At 55.0% G+C, this 18870-nt stretch overlaps 1 protein-coding gene and 1 long non-coding RNA gene across 6 annotated transcripts; both read left to right on the top strand.

Annotated features, from left to right (window-relative positions):
- Positions 1-2035: 2035 nt before the first annotated feature.
- LOC125153749 (uncharacterized) lies at positions 2036-5750 on the top strand. The gene is made up of 2 exons (XR_007147553.1): positions 2036-2170; positions 2573-5750. It is a non-coding gene; the product is annotated as an uncharacterized LOC125153749 (long non-coding RNA).
- A 3324-nt stretch (positions 5751-9074) lies between these two features.
- LOC125153035 (leukocyte immunoglobulin-like receptor subfamily B member 3) lies at positions 9075-16956 on the top strand. Of its 5 annotated transcripts, XM_047835896.1 has the most exons (11): positions 9581-9861; positions 10021-10056; positions 10238-10522; positions 10673-10975; positions 11283-11333; positions 12711-12830; positions 14966-15008; positions 15100-15137; positions 15343-15395; positions 16014-16021; positions 16282-16456. In XM_047835896.1, the coding sequence occupies exons 1-11, from the start codon at positions 9828-9830 to the stop codon at positions 16310-16312; spliced, it is 1002 nt and encodes a 333-aa protein (XP_047691852.1). In that variant the 5' UTR covers positions 9581-9827; the 3' UTR covers positions 16313-16456. The 5 variants fall into 5 exon arrangements, with proteins under 5 accessions (XP_047691853.1, XP_047691852.1, XP_047691850.1 ...); XM_047835897.1 differs by lacking the exons at positions 9581-9861; positions 16014-16021 and adding an exon at positions 9075-9516 and having other exon boundaries at positions 16282-16956; XM_047835894.1 differs by lacking the exon at positions 16014-16021 and having other exon boundaries at positions 9586-9861; positions 15343-15350; positions 16282-16956.
- Positions 16957-18870: the final 1914 nt, after the last annotated feature.

The following is an 18870-nucleotide window of genomic DNA, read 5'->3' on the forward strand; positions in this document are numbered from 1 at the left end:
CTTTCCGCAAGGGTGAGTTTGCACAGAGAGCGTCTCCACATTTTCCTCCTGCTTCTCTGGGAACCCAGGCTGGTTGCTCTCACGGAGAAAGAGAAGTGCTCTTCTGGGGAGGGTGGCTCTGACCCCAGACCCCAGATTCCCCGCAGTGGGTGGGGGACGCCCTCCGCTGGGGCCGCACCGACCCTGAATCCGCACGGCTGCTTCCTGGCTTGTGTCTCACGGCACAGCCCGTGGGTCTGGACCTTCTGTTCCGTCGAGGCTGTGGAACATGGAGGTCTGGGGGGTCAGTCGTGTGGTTTCGGGCCAAGAATCATAAAGCACATGGGCCTTGATGCCCGCAGGGATGGTGGACATAGAGAACTATGATATTGATATATTGAGATATATATTGATATATATTGATTCTCTTGTCCTTGAGAAACAGTAGCTACAGCGGCTGGGTCTCCCCTGGGCTTGTGCACCAGGTCTGGGAAGAGCCGCAGGTCTGTGCCCTTGAGAGGCTGGGCCACCCCAGGCCAGGAGGGCACCACAGACCCCTCCTCCGTCCCTGTCAGACCTCCTCTCCCTTCCCCCAGACTCCAGCTCTGCCTTTGAGCCCACCTTGTCAGTGGCTCAGCCAGACACTCCCTTGGGCCCTGACCCTAAAAAGCCCCAGGCCTTTCCCTTGTCTGTCTCCTCTCACAGTCCCCGCCCCCTCCACTGGGAGGTCAGTGTGGGTCTTAGAAGCCCCAGGACACATGGAGATCTTCAGCCTTCCTCCCCAGTGTGAGCAGGTGACACGGAATGTGAACGAGGCCACTGGACACATCAGAATCCCATGGAGGCATTAAGTCCCTAGAAGAACCAGGCCCTGGTAGAAGGTGCGAGAGAAACACAGGGTTCACTGAAACGTAAAGCCGGTAGACTGTGAGAGAAGCTTTTAAGAACGGAGGAAACGCAAAAGACCTAAGTCACCATGGCCTGGGAGGGCGGTGAATGACAGGGTGGAGGTGATGCTAGGATTCTGCGTTGTCCACAGGGGCAGGGGCTCCAGCCCACCTTCCCTACTGACGGTCCTGTGTTCTGTGCCACAAATGGACCCAGAGAGGCCCCTGGGGGTCCTGACAGGAATCCAGCCCCCATCCCAGCCCCAGCGGCACAGGAAGCCCTGCCCACCAACGTTTGGACGGACGTCACGGTCTCTTTACCGCATCCAGGACTTGAGGGCTTTCGGTTACAACTGGGATGTTTGAGCAGGAAACTCCTCCTGTCCGGCCTCCCTCCTCCAGCGCCCGCAGCCCCGTCAGCGCCCCCTAACTAGAGAGCCTAACCCAGCCAGCTGGGGGGCAGGGGTGAGTGAGTGCAGAGCACAGCCCAGAGTCACAGGACCCGGAGACAGGACGTCCTACCTGCACAGTGTGCCGCCTGCCTCCTTCCTCTCTGGGCACTCCCCCCCCCCCCCGCAACATGACGTCATCAGGAGAATTTCTAGAGCCCCTTTTGCCTGTGGGAAATGTGTAGTTTGAGAAGAGTCAGCCTGTTAGGACCAGAAGGGGAGCCAGAAACCCCTTTCTGTGTTGCGCCCCCTCTGTCTGTGTCTATCCACGTAACTATGCATCTTTGCACCTGTGTCTGTGTCTCTCCGTGTGTGTATGTATGTGAATACCTGTCATCTCTTCTCATGTCCGATGTACCTACTTGGGGAGCTACTCACCCCCCTATGGGTACGTTCATCGTTTACCCGTCGTCCTGTCGTCTGTGTGTCTCTGCCGTATCATCATCCCGAACCCACCGTGTCCATATTTGCACCCATATCCACGCGTCTACGTATGTTCTATCCACCCACTTACCATCCATCATCTCCTTATCTCTACCTTCCCATCATCTCTGTCTCTGTCCGTCACGGGTTAATACCGGGTGGGCCTCCTCCTGACAGGCGTTCAGCCTGGTGATGTGATATCTCACTAGAAACGGCTTCCAGAAGTCAAGGCCTCTCTGTGATCCGAAAGAGGAAGGTAGGGCTTACCCCCCCCCACCCCGTCCCCGCTTCCTTTCCGTGAGACCACAGACACCAGGCCCTCACAGCCCTTCCTGCTCGCGTCCTGACCCGCAGGCCCCTGTCCAGCCGCCCCAGGACTAGGACAGCGCACAGATGTCCCACAGCCCCATCCACTTCCCTGGATGCGGTAAAGTGAGTGGGGAGGGCAGGGGCAGGGGGGTGGAGACGCCAGCGGGGGCCAGGCCTCACCTCACTTGGCCCTCAGGGAGGACGGTCTCTGCAGGCCCTGCTGCTCTGTCCCCTGGGCCTGAGCCAGCAGTGTGGGGCCCGGGGCCTCTGACAGGTGTGCTAGAGGTTGGGACAGCGGGGGGCGAGGGGGGCCAGACACAGGCAAGGCGAGGGGGGCGTCTGGTTGGGAGTCCCAGAGACTTGTCTGCAGCCAGAGACAGGGGAGGCAGCTATGTTGGGGGAGGGGGGGGTCCTGCTGACTTGGGGAGGTGTGAAGGTCACACGGCTACATCCTTGTCGGCAGCACGCTGACCCCCGGGGAGGGAACCGGTGGCTACTGTGTCCCTCACCAGGCTTCTCTTGCAGCGCTCCGCCTCGCCAGGCGATCCACGCGCAGGAGGGCGAGTCCCGTCCACACGCTCTCTGGGGCAGCCCTGGACAGGAGTCCTGCTCCTTCCGGGAGGGACCCAGGCCCCGAGGTGCAGAGACCACAGCTGTCCTCAGCTGCATGAGGACAGCCCCTGGCTGCAGATCCCCGAGGACGCCTCAGGTCCAGCCCAGCCCGCCAGGCTGAGATTCTCGCCCACAACAACTGTCGCCAGCTCCCTCTTCCCCTTTCTCTGAGGGCCATCAGCCCCGGGTGAGAGAACACATGGGGTCCTTGAGTCCCCCTGAGCCCGCCCCACGTCCATCCCTCAGAGTCCTGTGGGTCCCACCAGCACCTCCCGCTGGGCTCCACCCCCGCCAGGATCTGCTATCCTCATAGCCCTCCATCCCCACTGTCCCCACTGTCCCCGCCTCTCCCAAGTCAGCCAGGCTCTGTCCCAGCTTTGCCTCCGGGGCTGATGCACATAACGGGTGCCTCTCCTCCTGCCCCACTGCTTCCTCAGTCCCCCGCGGTTCTCAGACAGGGTCCCGTGTCACCCCACACCTGCCCCCCCTTTTTCTATTCCTCCCCCTCACCCCCAGTTCAGCGGCTCCAAGCGCTCCGCTCAGGCCGTTAAGCGATACTCGCGCTTCTCCCTTTGGTGATCTCAGCATCTGGGGGCTTCGATTTGACATTTCAGTGGAGGGCTCCAGGGTGTAACTTCCCGCCTCCCCCATCCTGCGGCCCCGCATTCCCAGCTGCCCTCTGGGAACGGACCCCCCGGCTCTCGCTGACACCTGTCACCCGCCGGGAACGGGCCCCCCGGCTCTCGCTGACACCTGTCACCCGCCGGGAACGGGCCCCCCGGCTCTCACTGACACCTGTCACCCGCCGGGAACGGGCCCCCCGGCTCTCGCTGACACCTGTCACCCGCCGGGAACGGGCCCCCCGGCTCTCGCTGACACCTGTCACCCGCCGGGAACGGGCCCCCCGGCTCTCACTGACACCTGTCACCCGCCTTACTCAGGGAGGCCCCCAACTGCACCCGCCATGGGTCTCCACACGTCCCTGTTCTTCTCTTCCCCGGGCGCTCTGTGCCTTTCTCCGCAAGCTCACTGGGATGGCTTGTATATATCTAGAACATTGTTTAGGGAAAGTAACAGGTGCCGGGCGGAGGTGGAGAAACCGGAACCCTAATTAATGCAGGGGCGCGGCGAGCGTAAATCGGGTGGCAGTTCCCCGGAAAGTGAGCCCAGAATCGCTCACTGAGCCGGCGGTCCCAGCGCCCCGCGCGCGGGAAGAAGGACCCGGCGACGCCAGCGCGGTGTGCGCAGGCCGAAGCAACGGAAGCTGGGCCTTGGAGGGTGTGCGCCCTGGCGTCCACGCCGGCGCTATCCACACTCGCCAGTACAGCCGCAGGCTCCTGAGGTGTGGACGAGGGAAGCCAATAATTAGCATCAGCTCTGGCGCTGAGTGAGGACCCTAGTGGCAGGTGTGGGCTGCACAGACGGAGGAAGGAGCCACGTGCCCAGGAGGGTGGGCGCCTCCAGCAGCTGGAAAAGGCAGCGAAACGGGTTGAGTCTCCAGGAAGGAGGGGGCGGGGGGGGGGGCTCAGATCCACGTCAGAGTTCTGACCCCCCAGGATTTAACGATCCCAATGAACCTGCTGCCGGAAGTGTCCCCCTCTGCGCTCCTGTGTTCCGGCAGAGGAGGAGTCTCAGACGCCTGGTCTCCCAAGCTTCTGGAAACGGATTCCGGTGCCAACCTCTCCTGACCAGCGTTCCGACCTCAGTCCCTGACTCTCATACCACACTCTGACCACCAGTGCCCGGAGCCCAGCCTGGCCGCCTTCTGGAGGCCTGGGCCCCATCTCTGCGGCTCTGCAGGGGCCGGGGGCTTGTGCGCAGCGCTGGTCCCAGTGTGGCCGGGATACAGGATGAAGGACGACCTTCCCAGGCGTCACTGCATCTCTGCAGGAGGCAGGGCTCGGCGCGGTGGTTCTCCGGTGTCCTTTCTCTCAGCACAGAGGGATGGAGGGGCCACGCTCAGACTTCTCTTCAGCAGTTGTGCGCCCCCCCCCCCCCCACTGTGTCCGTCTCCCCCGGAGCACTGTCCTCAGCACGAAGGACAGGAAGGCTGCCTGCCAGGGCCCCCGCCTCCTGCCCGGAGTACGGAGCGTCCTCGTTGCACTTTTTGGCACTCGGCTTGCCAGACTCGGCCGTGGAAGGCGCTTCTGAGCCCGGCGCTGTGCTTCCCGAGGGGACCCGGCGCATCATCAGCTCTGTCTTGCTCTCCGGATTCAGTGGAGTCCCAGACTCATCTCGTGTCCCTCCTGCCCTGGACCAGGAACCCACCTTTTCTGCAAGAGTTCTTTTACCGGGGAACCGTATTTACAGAACAAGATGTGCAGGTTATGTGAACTCAGGATACTGGGCTTTTTTGTTCCTTAGGGAGCCAGTTAACACTCAGGGAGGATGGGTAGTGTGCTTTCACGGGGGTATTCCCAGCCTCGATGTGATGTCCTGTCCTGTCCTCTCCTCTCTCCTCCCCTCCCATCCCCTCCCATCCTTCTTCTAGGAAGCCTCATGTCTAGCATGGAGCCCAGTGCAGGGCTTGAACTCACAACCTTGAGATCAAGACCTGAGCGGAGATCAAGAGTCGGATGCTTAACCGACGGAGCCATTCAGGGGCCTCAATGGACTTTTTAGGTTACACTTGTATTTCTCCTACTTCAAATCCCTGCTCCTGATAAATTAACGTAATTACATTTTCGCTTCGCCCTGTGGCTTTGTTGTTAATCGGGTGTAAGCGTATCTTTACCTTGACGTGTTCATATTCGTGTCAGAGTGTGCTCTCCCCGTCTTGTATGATTTAACTGTGTTTTGGAACGTGCAGGACGTTCGTAGGTTTCAAAAGCGAAAACTCCCCGAATTGGGACATTCGAGATGACCCTCCTCACCCCCTCCCCTTTGCCCCACGCCCCCACATAGTGCAGGTGGCTATTTTTGTTACTTCCGGGTTCTCAGATGGAACGCATGATCCGTGGAAAGGGAAGTCCGCAGACACATCCTGCTACTTACCTCCTTTCTTGGATGGAAGTCAGCCCGTTCCAGCTATAGCTTTGTACCCCACTTTCCACTCTTCCAGCTTCCTGTGAAATAAACCGCCACGAACTCAGTGTTGACAACAGTGTTCGTTTATGCCCGGGCGGTTCTGTGTGGAGAAGCCTGACACGGTCCCACCGGGCCACGTGAAGGTGTCAGCAGGGCTGTGTCCCTTCCAGAAGCTGCAGGTGCTCAACAGAACACTGGTGAACAACACGTGACCCAAGAAAACATTTGTAACAGGAGCAAAAAACATCCCTAAACGAAAATGGAAACACAACAGGGCAAGACCTATGGGCTGTTGCAAGAGCACTTCTGAGAGGGAAGTTTATAGTCATGGATGCATATATTAAGAAATTGGAAAGATGTCAAATAAACAACCCAACCTCAAACCTAGAAGGACAAAAAATAAATAAATAAATGAATCCCAAAGTTAGCAGAAGGAAGGAAATAGAGATGGGAGTAGAAATAAATGTAATAGGGAAAGAAAAAAAGAAAGAAAAAAGAAAAGATCAAGGAAACTGAGTTTGTTACTTGAAAAGAGAAACCAAATTGACAAACTTTCAGTTAGACCACCTAAAGGGGGAAAAAAAGAGAGAAAATTCAATTTATCGCAATGAGAGGCAAGACAAACACACCGATCGGGACCGACACTCTTGACCAGAGTGCGGTCTCGAACAGCCAGGGTACAGAGTTTTTATAGCCGACCACATCGTCTTATTATCACCTGGGAACAGAACAAAGGAATAGTTCCCAGGTGGAAACAGTTCAAACAGGCCCTTGCCCCAATCCGATCAAACACTAATCACATCCCTTGATTGATAGGCTAAGGCTGTTATCTCTTAACCTATAGTGTTAAAACTAAGCTGTTATTTCTTAAGGCTACAGGTTAGCCCTACACTACAATTTAACCCTTACAGAATCTATCATCGAAAACCGTTCCTTCTCGGTTATTTCTTTACATAAGTTTTCTGCCCACTTCTCTCCCTCTCTCTTCCTTTTCTGTAGCCTTAATTATTCCATTCTGCCACAGAGGGTCTCCAGTGCATTAAAAACATTTTTTTAATGTTTATTTATTTTTGACAGAGAGAGAGAGACAGAGCATGAGCGGGGGAGGGGCAGAAAGAGAGCGAGACACAGAATCCAAAGCAGGCTCCAGGCTCTGAGCCGTCAGCCCAGAGCCCGACGCGGGGCTCGAACCCACAAATCTCGAGATTGTGACCTGGGCTGAAGTCGGACGCTCAACCGACTGAGCCACCCAGGCGCCCCGCATTTTTTTTTTTTAATTTCATTAACTGAATTCCTCTAGTCTAGAATTTGTGTTTGGTTCTTTTGTACGACCGCTATCTCTTTGTTAAATTTCTCTTTTTGTTCACCTATAGCTCTCTTTATTTCTTTGTCTTTCTGTGTGTTCCCATAGCCCGATGAGTTTCCTCAGTGCGGCTGTTTTGAAACCGTCGTCAGCTGTGTTGCAAAAGTCCGAGTGTGAGCTCGGTTACTGGGAGGCTGTCCTTATCTTTTGGTGGTGATGCGTGTCCTTGACTCCCACGGTCCTCGGAGTTTTGCGTGGCCGTTTTAGCATCTGAGGTGGTGCTCACCTCCGTAAATCTTTAGTTGTTTTCTTCAGGCAGGAGATAGTTTTCATCCGTCCTTCCTTCTTACGAAATTCGTGAGCTTGTATTTCCTTTCTGGTTCTTGCAACCCACCAGGCTGCTGCTGGAACCGCTCTTTTGCTTTGCTACATATTTGTGGCTTGTCTCTTGCCCACAGACCCCGGTTTGTTTTCTGAGTCTGCACAAAATATCTGGCCGCGGTGTGCAGGGAGGTGTGGGTTTTCGCACGTGGGGAGTGGAGAGCGCCCTTGGGCTGCAGCTGGCTGGCATTGAGTGGGCCCCCGCTCACCACTCTCCCTTTCCACGTCGGCTGGTTCAGACCCTGACCGTGCCACCTGGAGAGGGACGACGTTGGCAAAGTTCTTACCCCCTCAAACGCATCTCCATTTTCTTCATTTACAACGAAGGGTCCGGTGCATGTCATTTAAAAATACATGCATCCTCCTGTTCATGCTCTGTCTCTCTCTGTCTCAAAAATAAATAAACGTTAAAAAAAAATTAGGGGCGCCTGGGTGGCTCAGTTGGTTGAGCCTCTGACTTTGGCTCAGGTCATGATCTCACGATCTGTGAGTTCAAGCCCCGCGTCGGGCTCTGTGCTGACAGCTCAGAGCCTGGAGCCTGCTTCAGATTCTGTCTCTCCCTCTCTCTCTCTCTGACCCTCCCCTATTCATGCTCTCTCTCTCTCTGTATCAAAAATAAATAAACATAAAAAAAATTTTTTTAATTAAAAAAAAAAGGGGGGGGGGTCCTGGGTGGCTCGGTCGGTTAAGCCTCCGCCTTCAGCCAGGTCACGATCTCACGGTCCGTGAGTTCGAGCCTTGCGTCGGGCTCTGGGCTGATGGCTCGGAGCCTGGAGCCTGCTTCCAATTCTGTGTCTCCCTCTCTCTCTGCCCCTCCCCTGTTCATGCTCTGTCTCTCTCTGTCTCAAAAATAAATAAACGTTAAAAAAATTTAAAAATATATGCATCCTAACACTCAGTGGGGTGTTGTCTCCTGGTCTCTGTAAATGTTCAGTTGTCTCTCTTCAGCTGTTGCTAGGTTGCCCTCTGACACCTTTCCTTCCGACACAACACATAGGACATTGGCCCTACTCGTTCTATTCCCTAAGTATCTTGAATTTCCCTTTGTGGTCTCTGTATGCTGCATTCTGGAACATTTCTTCAATATTGTATTCCAGTTTTATAAATGGCTCTTCAGCTCTGCCTCGTCCCTAATGGAATGGATTTTTTTTAAAATTTTTTTTTAACGTTTTTATTTATTTTTGGGACAGAGAGAGAGCATGAACGGGGTAGGGGCACAGAGAGAGGGAGACACAGAATCGGAAACAGGCTCCAGGCTCCGAGCCATCAGCCCAGAGCCTGACGCGGGGCTCGAACTCACGGACCACGAGATCGTGACCTGGCTGAAGTCGGACGCTTAACCGACTGCGCCACCCAGGCACCCCTGGAATGGATTTTTTGAATGTATTGATTTTATTGGATTTTCATCTCTGAAACTTCTTAATCGTTTCACGAATTGCCTATATTTCTGTAACATGAGCCATATTCTTGCATCAAAAATTAAATATCTCCTTTAATTTTTTGAAAATATTTTTAATGTTCATTTATTTTTGAGAGAGAGAGACACAGAGTGCTAATGGGGGAGGGTCGGAGAGAGGGGGAGGCACGGAATCCGAAGCAGGCTCCAGGCTCTGAGCTGTCAGCACAGAGCCCAACGCAGGGCTCGAAGTCACAAACTGTGAGCTCATGACCTGAGCTGAAGTCGGACGCTTAACTGACTGAGCCACCCAGACACCCCGGGTAATAGATGAATATTTAGATAAAGGTTACCACGTCCTCCGACATCAGAGCTCTAACCCAAATAAATAAACATCTTCATGCAGGGCCCCAGAAGGGGAAGGAGGACTCTGCCCCAGACACAAGGGGCACTGAGAGACAGGAGGGACTCATGGGCGTGTTCCCAGGAAGTGGAGGTGGATGTTGACATAGGAAAATAGAGAAGTCCATGAAGGCTGTGACAGAAAGAAAGCCCACACTCTGGGACCAGGAGAGGGTTTACGTTTCCTTCTCTATTTCGCTATATTTCTCCTCTGTGTGCATCACCACGGTGACCTTGACCTGAGCCATGCAGAAATGTCACAGCTGTGTTTGCACTGACATGAGGCTGCAGAGGAGCCGGAACCCACACCCCCTGCAGCATCTCTGGGGCCTGGGGACCCCGTGGGAGGTGAAGACCCCCGGGGATGTGCTGAGAATGAAGGAGAAGTCGTAGGGGAGGCTCTGGGAGGGAAGGACGTGCCCTGGTCTCCTCACCTGGATGGGACATCTCAGGAAGCCTTGGGTCCACTTGCTGCACCATCATGGACACCAGAGTTGGGCCCCTGGAAACAGTCTGTTCCCCTTCCTGTGGGGCTGCTGACGTGACAACCCCATCACCAGGCAGACCAGCCCCCAAGTGGCCACACCCTGTGCTTCTGTCTGTCCTCCAAGCACCAAGGTCCCTCCCTCTGCACAGCCGGGGCCAGAGGCAGAGACGCCATGACCCCCACCCTCACGGCCCTGCTCCTCCTCGGTGAGATCTCAGGAGGGGAGAGGATGCCCTAGTCTGGGAGGGACCCACCCCACAAGCAGGCCCTGGGCAGTCAAAGACCTCAGGCACAGGAGGGTCATCGGGAGGAGGGGTATTGCTCAGGACTCGGGGCCATCCTCTCACAGGGACTCTCTCTTCCAGGTCTGAGTGTGGAACCCAGGACCCAAGCGCAGGCAGGTGAGTGTGTCCCCATGTGTTCCATCCCACCTCCTCACAGAGGACAGGGGTCACCCACCAGTCAGCTGGGAATGGAGAACAGCAGTTCTGGGCGGATGGAGAGGGACGTCTGGGGGTTTGGGGTTGAGCTGGGAACTGGGGGTGGGGAAGGTCTTGTGACCGAGCCTCTGTTTCCTTCCAGGGACCCTCCCCAAACCCTCCATCTGGGCTGAGCCAGGCTCTGTGGTCCCCCGAGGTAGTGCTGTGACCATTTGGTGTCAGGGAATCCTGGAGGCCCAAGTGTTCTTTCTGGATAAAGAGGAACACTCAGGGTTCTGGGATGTTCATTTCCCAAAGAAGCCTGGGAACACGGCCAAGTTCTCCATCACACACATGACAGATAGACCTGCAGGACGGTATCACTGTTCCTATCGGAGCCCCGCTGGCTTGTCAGAGCGCAGTGACCCCCTGGAGCTGGTGGTGACAGGTGCGAGCCCCCTCAGGGTCCCCGCCCCAGGCTCTGCCCTCAGGGAGGGGGTCTGCTCCCAGAGCGTCTCCCTCTCACAGTCCAGCCCTGGGGGTATTGTGGGGAGTGGAATCTGAGCCCCATTTAACATACCCCCTCCTCCTCTCCTAGGATTCCATGGCAAACCCCGTCTCTCAGCCCTGCCCAGCCCTGTCGTGACCTCAGGAGGGAAGGTGACCCTCCAGTGTGCCTCATGGGAGAAATTTGACAGGTTTGTCCTGTGGAAGGAAGGAGAACCCAGGCCCTCGTCGACCCTCGACTCCCAGCGACCCACTAGTGGGCAGTTCCAGGCCCTGTTTCCTGTGGGCCCCGTGACCCCCAACGTCAGGTGGACATTCAGATGCTATGGCTATTTCAGCAAAACCCCCCAGATGTGGTCCTACCCCAGTAAGCCCCTGGAGCTCCTGGTCTCAGGTGAGAACCTGTCCCATATGTGTTCCTGTGGTCTCCTCTAGGCTCTGTGTGGGACACCCCCGATCTAGGCTGAGAATGAGGGGTTGCAAGGGAGGGTCATCCAGAGGGACAGCCACCCCTCAGAGGAATGGAGGGCCACGGGGTCCTCCCACCCCTGCCCCTTCCTACAAGCCCATCACTAGGAGCTCCAGGTGGATGCAGGAGGGTCTTTCGGGGCTCCAGGGCAGATCCACCAGAAGAGTTTGAGCCTAGAGGGGGTCTGTCTGGGAAGCTCCAGCCCCCTACCCTCCTCTTGTCTCTTTCCCAGGAACTTCTGGGGGCCCCAGCCCCCCACCCACAGGACCTGGCTCCACAGAGAGTGAGTCACTGGGGCCTCTTTGCTCAGAAGGAGTACAGACAATCTCAGGGAGTCTGAGAGCCTCTCAGAGGATCTACCTCCCCCTGAGATGCTCAGAAACCATCTTGCGTCCAAGGGGGCTGGGAGTCCAGTAAAGATGCCAGGGAGACCACCAGGCTCCAAGCCGACAGAGGAGGGCTGGGGTGGCCGTGGCAGAGGGAGAGGGTGGGGGCCCAGCGGGGGGAGCAGGAGCCAGGCTGAAGTGAGGAGCTCGGATAGCCTCACCACCTCACCTCCCTGGGTTTATGATGTACATGGTAGGGCCCTTTGAGGGGAGAGTTCTCAGTGCTCCCTGAGACGGTGATTTGGGGCAGGTCCCTTTCCATCAGGGCCTCCGTTTCTCTATTTGTGATAGGGGAGAGTCCTGGCTCAGATTTCATGGTCATGTCCTCTCTGACCCCGTAGGGGCGCTGCCCTAGGTCTGTAGGATTGGAAGGTGCACAGTGTGGGTTGCAGGGTGCACAGAAGAGCAGAGCAGTGATGCTGGTGACGTCCCCAGTACTCTTCTGCCAGCCCTGTGGTGCTCAGCCTGGCCTTACCCAGGCAGCCCTGATGGAAAGAAATCAGCATCAAACAGAAACAAACAAGGGCTTGGCGGTCAGGCTCTAGGGGATGTAAATCCCAGATGAGCCACTTCCAGACTGTGGGTCCGCGGACAAGTCCTTTCCCTGTCTGAGTCCCCACTTCACTCCTTACTAAATGCATCTCCTACCGTCTCCCTCACGGGTTTGCTGAGAGGTTTAGGTGGGATCTTGGAAATAATATTCCTCTGTGTGGAACAGACCCACGGGGTGTGCAGGAACTGGCATGCTGAAAAGCCCAGACCGGCCCCACTTGTGAGTGTGAGGTCTGCAGCGGGGAGGACAGGTCTTGGCTGGACCTGGGAAGGCACGGAGTCCGTCCCATGCAGGCCCGGTTCTGAGCACCCCAAAGCCTCTGACAATAGGAGGTGTGTTCACCTCTGGCTACAAGAGAGGGCAGGACACATGGGGACGATGGAACAGGCCATCCCAGTCAAGGTAGGAGCCCAGAGCCTGAAGCAGGTGTCCATTAGGGTGGGCAGTGTGAGGAGGGCACAGGGAGCCCACAGTCCTGGGTTCAAATCCCAGCTCTGTCACCCGCTTCCTGGCTGGGGGATCTGAGGCACCTGACTGATCGCTCTGAGCCTTGGTCTCCTCGTCTGTGAAATGGGTGAAGGCGGGGTGGCCTTCCCCTGGTGCATGATTATAATGGGGATTAGCGGTAAATGAATGCACAGACCCCAGCACGGGTCCACACACAGTAGGTGCTCAGTTAACTGACATCATTGGTTCATTCACGACATCACTTGTGTCCAAGGTCTTGAAAAGTACCCGAAAATTGCGATCGGGGCCTCTGTGACCTTAATCTTGCTGCTTGCCCTCCTCATCCTCCTCCTCCTTCTCCGATTCCGGCGCCAGAAAAAATGCTGCAAGACAGGTAAGCGGATGGCGATGTCTGGTCTCGCTGAGAAGGGAGATCTTACCCTAAAGACATGAAGTGGCTTTTCTTAGAGCACCAGCCAACATAGGGCACCAAAACAGAAAGACGTGTTCAGTTTGGAAAAGCCTCCAAAATGAACAATAACAAAAAAAAAAATGTCTAGGAATCTCTTCCCATCACAACCTCCTTGGGACAGAGATGAGGATTCCCAGGAAGCACAGTTATGAGAGCAGGTGCCCCACATGGGGGTACCTGCACCCAACACCCAAGGACCACGCCGGTGATGAGGGGGGGGGCTCTGGGAGGGATGCAGTCTCCCTGCGGCCAAGAGCAGGGGGGAGGGGTCACAGCGGTGAGGAGTGGGAGCAGGATGCGGAAGTAGTTGGGAGATGAGTTGCTTTGAGCAAATATGTAAGTATGTCGGGGATAAAGGGAGCCCAGTTGCTCAAGATCTGCAGGGATTTATAAATGTGCAAAGGCAGGCGGCTAGAAAAAACTCTGAGCCGTTGTACCGCAATTGGAAGTGTCAGTGGGACCTCATTAAGAGATATACTTACACATCGACGGACACAAAACAGCTGTATGGGTGTGTTGGTTGTCGGGTGCACACACACACACACACACGCACACGTATGTCCCAGCTATGTCCACCAATAAAACCTAGACACTGACAGCAAACAACCATCCAGGTTCTGGCTTTTATATACGGTCCTGTAGTAAAAGGAATGGGGGGGGGGGAGGGGCTCCTGGGTGGCTCAGTTTAGCGTCTGACTCTTTTTTTTTTTTTTTTTAACGTTTATTTATTTTTGAGACAGAGAGAGACAGAGCATGAACAGGGGAGGGTCAGAGTGGGGGAGACACAGAATCCGAAGCAGGCTCCAGGCTCTGAGCCGTCAGCACAGAGCCTGATGCGGGGCTCGAACTCACGGGCTATGAGATCATGACCTGAGCTTAAGTCGGCCGCTTAACCGACTGAGCTACCCAGGCGCCCCTAGCATCTGACTCTTGATATAGGCTCAGGTCATGATCTCATGGTTCATGGGTTCAACCCTGTCCTCACTAACAGCGTGGAGGCTGCTTGGGATTCTTTCTCTGCCTCTCTTTCTCTCTCTCAAAATAAACAAATCGACTTTAAAATGTTTCATAAAAAGAAGGAATTAGGTTTCATCGGAGAAACTCTTTATTCCAGGTTGGGACGGGGGACTACTGGAGGCTGCCGGGGCATCTCAGTGTGCCAGAAAGTGCAAACATTCGCAAAGAATGATGGAGACAGGGCAGAATGACCCAGGAGCCAGCTGGAAGGAACTCCCTTTGGAAAACTCTAGAATAATCTGAGCATCCAAGTATTGGATTACAATGCACTGAATATAACGGAAATCCACTAGTTTATAGAGTAAATTAGTGAATGCATGGGGGCAGAGGGAACACTTTAATGTTCATTTATTTCTGAGACAGAGAGAGACAGAGCATGAGTGGGGGAGGGGCAGAGAGAGAGGGAGACAGAGAATCTGAAGCAGGCTCCCGGCTCTGAACTGTCAGCACAGAGCCCGACGCGGGGCTCAAACTCACAAACCGTGAGATCATGGCCCGAGCCGAAGTCAGATGCTTAACCGACTGAGCCACCCAGGCGCCCCAAGAACAGACACAGACTTTTATTTTATTTTATTAAAATATGCTTAATGTTTATCCATTTATTTTGACAGAGTGAGAGCAGGGGAGGGGCAGAGAGAGAGGGAGAGAGAGAATCCCAAGCGGGCTTTGCACTGTCAGTGCAGAGCCCGACACGGGGCTCGAACCCACAAACGATGAGATCATGAACTGAGCCAAAACCAAGAGGCAGCTGCCTAACTGACTGAGCCACCCAGGCGCCCCAGACCTAGACTTTTAAAGATGTTCTTTCAGTTTTAGAAAAAGAAAATGTATTTGAATCATCCATGCACGTTTTGTGTGTTAGAGTGTAGTGTGTTTTGTGTGTTTTGTGTGTTTTCTGTTTGGTTTCGTGTTGGCCCTGAATCCCAGATTGATGGCGGCGGCTGTATAACCTTGTCAGGGCTCAGATCTCTGAGATCCTAATGCAGCCCCGGGGGCCAGGTTGTGGGGTGGGTTAGAAGCGAATTTCTAACTTTGTGCAGGTGCTCTACATCCTGAGGCTGAGACCAGAGCCCTGCAGAAAAGGTAATTTCTCCCCAAAGATCCTCCCCCAACCTCCCACCTCTGACTGTAGCCGCTTCACTGCTGCCTAATGCCCCTGTTTTCCTCCCCTCAGCTCCGACTCCATGGCTCCTGTCCAGGAGGAGAAGCAGGGTAACTGGGAAGGAGGGAGAAAGGGCTAGGAGGAGGGGTTGGGACAGGTTCTGGGCTTCGCATGAAAACTGCCAAATCTGTGTGATTCCAGGTACATCCCTGCCCCCTGTCGGGCCTCAGTCTCCCTATCTGAGGGTGGGAGGGGCGTGTGGGACTGCAGGGTTTCAGGAATCTTGGCATGAAATAGAATCTTCTCATTCTCCAGATGCTGAGGTGAGAGAGTCCCAACCTGAGGAAGACAGACAGATGGACAGTCGGGTGAGCCCCAGCTCCTGTCCAGGGCCCCCAGCACAGCCTTGTTAATTAGCTAAATCCATGGGCTGCCTCTCCAGCTTCCTATCCCTCAACTCAGCAGCATCTGACCTCACCTTTCCTCTTGAAAGGTGATACACGCAGGCTGCTGGGACACCACTTCTCAGTGGCTTTTTTCTGACATCACGTGGGCCCCTTCTTCTCGGTCTCCTTTTAACTGCTGGTTGTCCATAATGGTAGTGCTGCCGGGGATGGTTGTATAGTTTGTGCACTGCACAATAGTGATTGTGAGGATTGAGACCCTACTTGAGGTCACATGAGTACAAAAGTACCCAAGCCAGGGATTCACATGATCCAATTTATGGTTTGGGTTTTTTTTTTTCATGTTTATTTATTTTGGAGAGAGAGAGACACAGAGTGTGAGCGGGGGAGGGGCAGAGAGAGAGGGAGACACAGAATCCGAAGCAGGCTCCAGGCTGTAAGCTTGTCAGCACAGAGCCCGATGTGGGGCTTGAACTCACGAACCATGAGATCATGACCTGAGCCGAAGTCCAACGCTCAACCAACTGAGCCACCCAGGCGCCCTCATCCGATTTATGTTTTAAAATTATCTCTGGCATCTAGGTGGACAGGTAAGTGAAGAAGGACATAGTGGACGAGTTCCACCCCCCCTCCCCGGATCCCACAGCAGAACCGTGACAGTGAGTCCCCCAGGGGAGTGACTGTGCCCCAGGGGAACCACTCAGGGGTGGGGGTGGCCACTCTTCCTTCCCCCTTGGGAGGGATTGTTGGACAGACAAGTGGGAGAGAACAGTCAGGTGGGTTCTTGCTGCTCCTGGCACCCCGGCTCCCCCACCTGTCACATACCTGACTCCTACTCCCCGCCCTCCAGGCTGCGGCATCTGAAGACCCCCAGGATGTGACCTATGCCCAGCTGAACAGCCTGAATCTTGAACAGGAGACAAGTGCACCCCCTTCCTCACGGGCAGGGGAGCTGCCCGCAGAGCCCATCATGTATGCCACTCTGGCCAGGAAGGACGCACACCCCACACTCCAGGGAGGGGACTGCAGGAACCCCAGGATGCAGTGAGGCTGCCCCCAACGACACTCAGCTAATACCCCCTGCGCCTGGGGACCTCTCATATGGGAGCAGGATATCCTGGAGCTTCAGAAGTCATCTAATTCGCCAGATGAAGAGAAATATCAGCTCCGTATTTTTAGAAAGAAAAGAAAACCCTTCTAAATAACCAGTGGACAAGAGAAGCCAGCCACAGATGAAGACAGGACTTCTTTTTTTTTTTTTTTTTTTTACTCCCATGACAATGCAAAAATTCTACATCAAAGCATAGTTTTACCTAAATGGTAATGTAAATGCCGTATGCCAAGACGAAATGGGGAAAGTCAGTGCCTGAATGCAATTAGTGCCAAGAGAAGAGAGCCTGAAAGTCAACAACGCAGGCAATGTTCTATGGGAGCTCGAGAAAGGACAGCAAATTCATCCCATGGCAGTGGGTGAAAATCAGAAGACCTTACGCTGATCACAAAGAATAAAAAAGAGAACAATCAATTGCGTGAGCTTGGGCTGCTGTAATAAGATACCATAGACGGGGGAGGCGGTGTCGTTAAACAACAGAAATGTATTTCTTCATAATTCTGGAGTGCGGAAGCCCAAGCCCAAGGTGCTGACATGTTTGGTGGTCTGGCGTCCTTCGAGGGTTCTCTGCACGGCTGACGGACGGCTGCTCGTGTGGCCTTTCCTCGGTGGGTGTGTGAGGGAAAGAGAGAGAGCCCTCCTGTTTCTTCTTATAGGGTCACTTACCTTCTTTGGCCGCCCACCCTTATGATCTCACCAACCTTCATTATTCCTTAGAGGCCCCCTCTCCAAACACAACCACACTGGGAGTTAAGGCTTCTGGAGGGGGGAGGGACATAGATACCCAGACAGTTTCATTCCACCCTGTGTCCCTCCCCCAAGATTCACGTCCTTCTCCCACGCAAAGTACATTCATTCCATCCCTACAGCCCCTCCCCCAAATTTACACTAATTCCAGCATCAACAGTCAAATCTAACATCCAGAGTTGCATCTAAATATCTTACAAAATCAGATATGGGGGAGCTTCGGGGTATGGCTCCTTCTAAGGCAGAATTCCTCTGCAGGTGGGAACCCGTGAGCCAGACAAGTGATGTGCCTCCAGAGTACAAAGCCGGGGCAGGGGTAGGAGAGAGAATTCCCACTCCCTGAGGAAGCGATAAGAAAGAAGACAGAGGTGACGGTGTTCAAAATGGAGCAACGCAGCTTCCATAGATCGGCAGGCTCCAGGATGACCCTCTTGGGCTCCAGGCTCTGCCCGCCAGCCCCTCCGTGGCACGGCGCCATCTCCGTGGTGCACGGTGCGTGGTCCTTCTGGGTGAGGACCCCCCCAAGGCTCTGCGCAGGGCCTGCCCTGTGGAAACTGAGGCAGTTTCCAAACTGAAACCAAGGAGCCAGCCTGACCTCTGAATTGCCTTTGGGGGACATTCTTCCCTCTTCTGGAAAACCAGTACACGTTTGTAGACAAGCCCACCGTCCCATCTGGTAGAGTCTGAGAAGGCTTGACGGCTTTCATTCCCGCTGTCCCAGGGGACAGTCCCCGTCCCCTGGCCGCACGTCCGCTCCTACGGTCCCTTAATGTTGGCTCCTCTCTCTCATCTGTCGGACAGTCTTCCCGCTCTTTGTTCTGTGTCCTCTGGCTCAACAGTCCGTGCCTCCATCCACCTGCCCGCTCTGGAGTCTCAGGGGGGCCCCCACCCGCGTTGCTCCTGGCACACGCCAACCCTTTGCTTAGGCGTCTCCTCAGCGAAACATGCGACTGTGTGGGGCGCTTGCCCTGTGCTCCACAAACGTCAAGACACAGCTCAGCCACGTTCTTTGCCGCTTTCAAACAGGGGTCACGTTTTTCCCCACGATCCAGAGCCTCGTTCTTCATTTTGGCCTGAGGTCCTGCCCGAACGGACTTACCCGCCCATACTTCTGTTTGGCATTTCTAAACTCCTCCAGCCTCTTTCCGTTGTCACTCTCAAAGCTTCCGCATCTTTTTTTCTTTTTTAAGTTGTATTTATTCATTTTGAGAGAGGGCTCAAGCGTGAGTGGGGGAGGAGCAGAGAGAGAGAGAGAGAGGGAGAGAGAGAGAGAGAGAGAGAATCCCAAGCAGGCTCCACGCTGTCAGCAAAGGGCCCCAACCAGGGCTTGATCCCACAAACAGATCATGAGCAGAGCCGGAAACCAAGAGTTGGGCGCCTAACGGACTGAGCTGCCCGGGTGCCCCCCGCTGCTTCCGCATTTTGGATATTTGTTCCCACAGCACCGCACTTCTTGGTACTGAAATCTGCATTCGTCTGTTCCGGCTTCTGTTAACAAAGATCGCAGACTGGGTGGTTTAAGGTACGGAAGTTTCAGGGAAGATGCCGGCACGGCTGCTGTCTGGTTTGGGATGTCGGCTG

Source organism: Prionailurus viverrinus, chromosome E2 (genome assembly GCF_022837055.1).
Source record: "Prionailurus viverrinus isolate Anna chromosome E2, UM_Priviv_1.0, whole genome shotgun sequence".
Classification (NCBI taxonomy): Eukaryota; Metazoa; Chordata; class Mammalia; order Carnivora; family Felidae; genus Prionailurus; species Prionailurus viverrinus.

Excerpts from the sequence above, each read along its gene's own strand:
- LOC125153035 (XM_047835893.1), top strand. The coding sequence starts at position 9,828 with ATGACCCCCACCCTCACGGCCCTGCTCCTCCTCG. Across the intron at positions 9,862-10,020 it reads CACGGCCCTGCTCCTCCTCG|GTCTGAGTGTGGAACCCAGG; the intron begins GTGAGATCTCAG and ends TCTCTCTTCCAG. Across the intron at positions 15,138-15,342 it reads TGTCCAGGAGGAGAAGCAGG|ATGCTGAGGTGAGAGAGTCC; the intron begins GTAACTGGGAAG and ends CTCATTCTCCAG.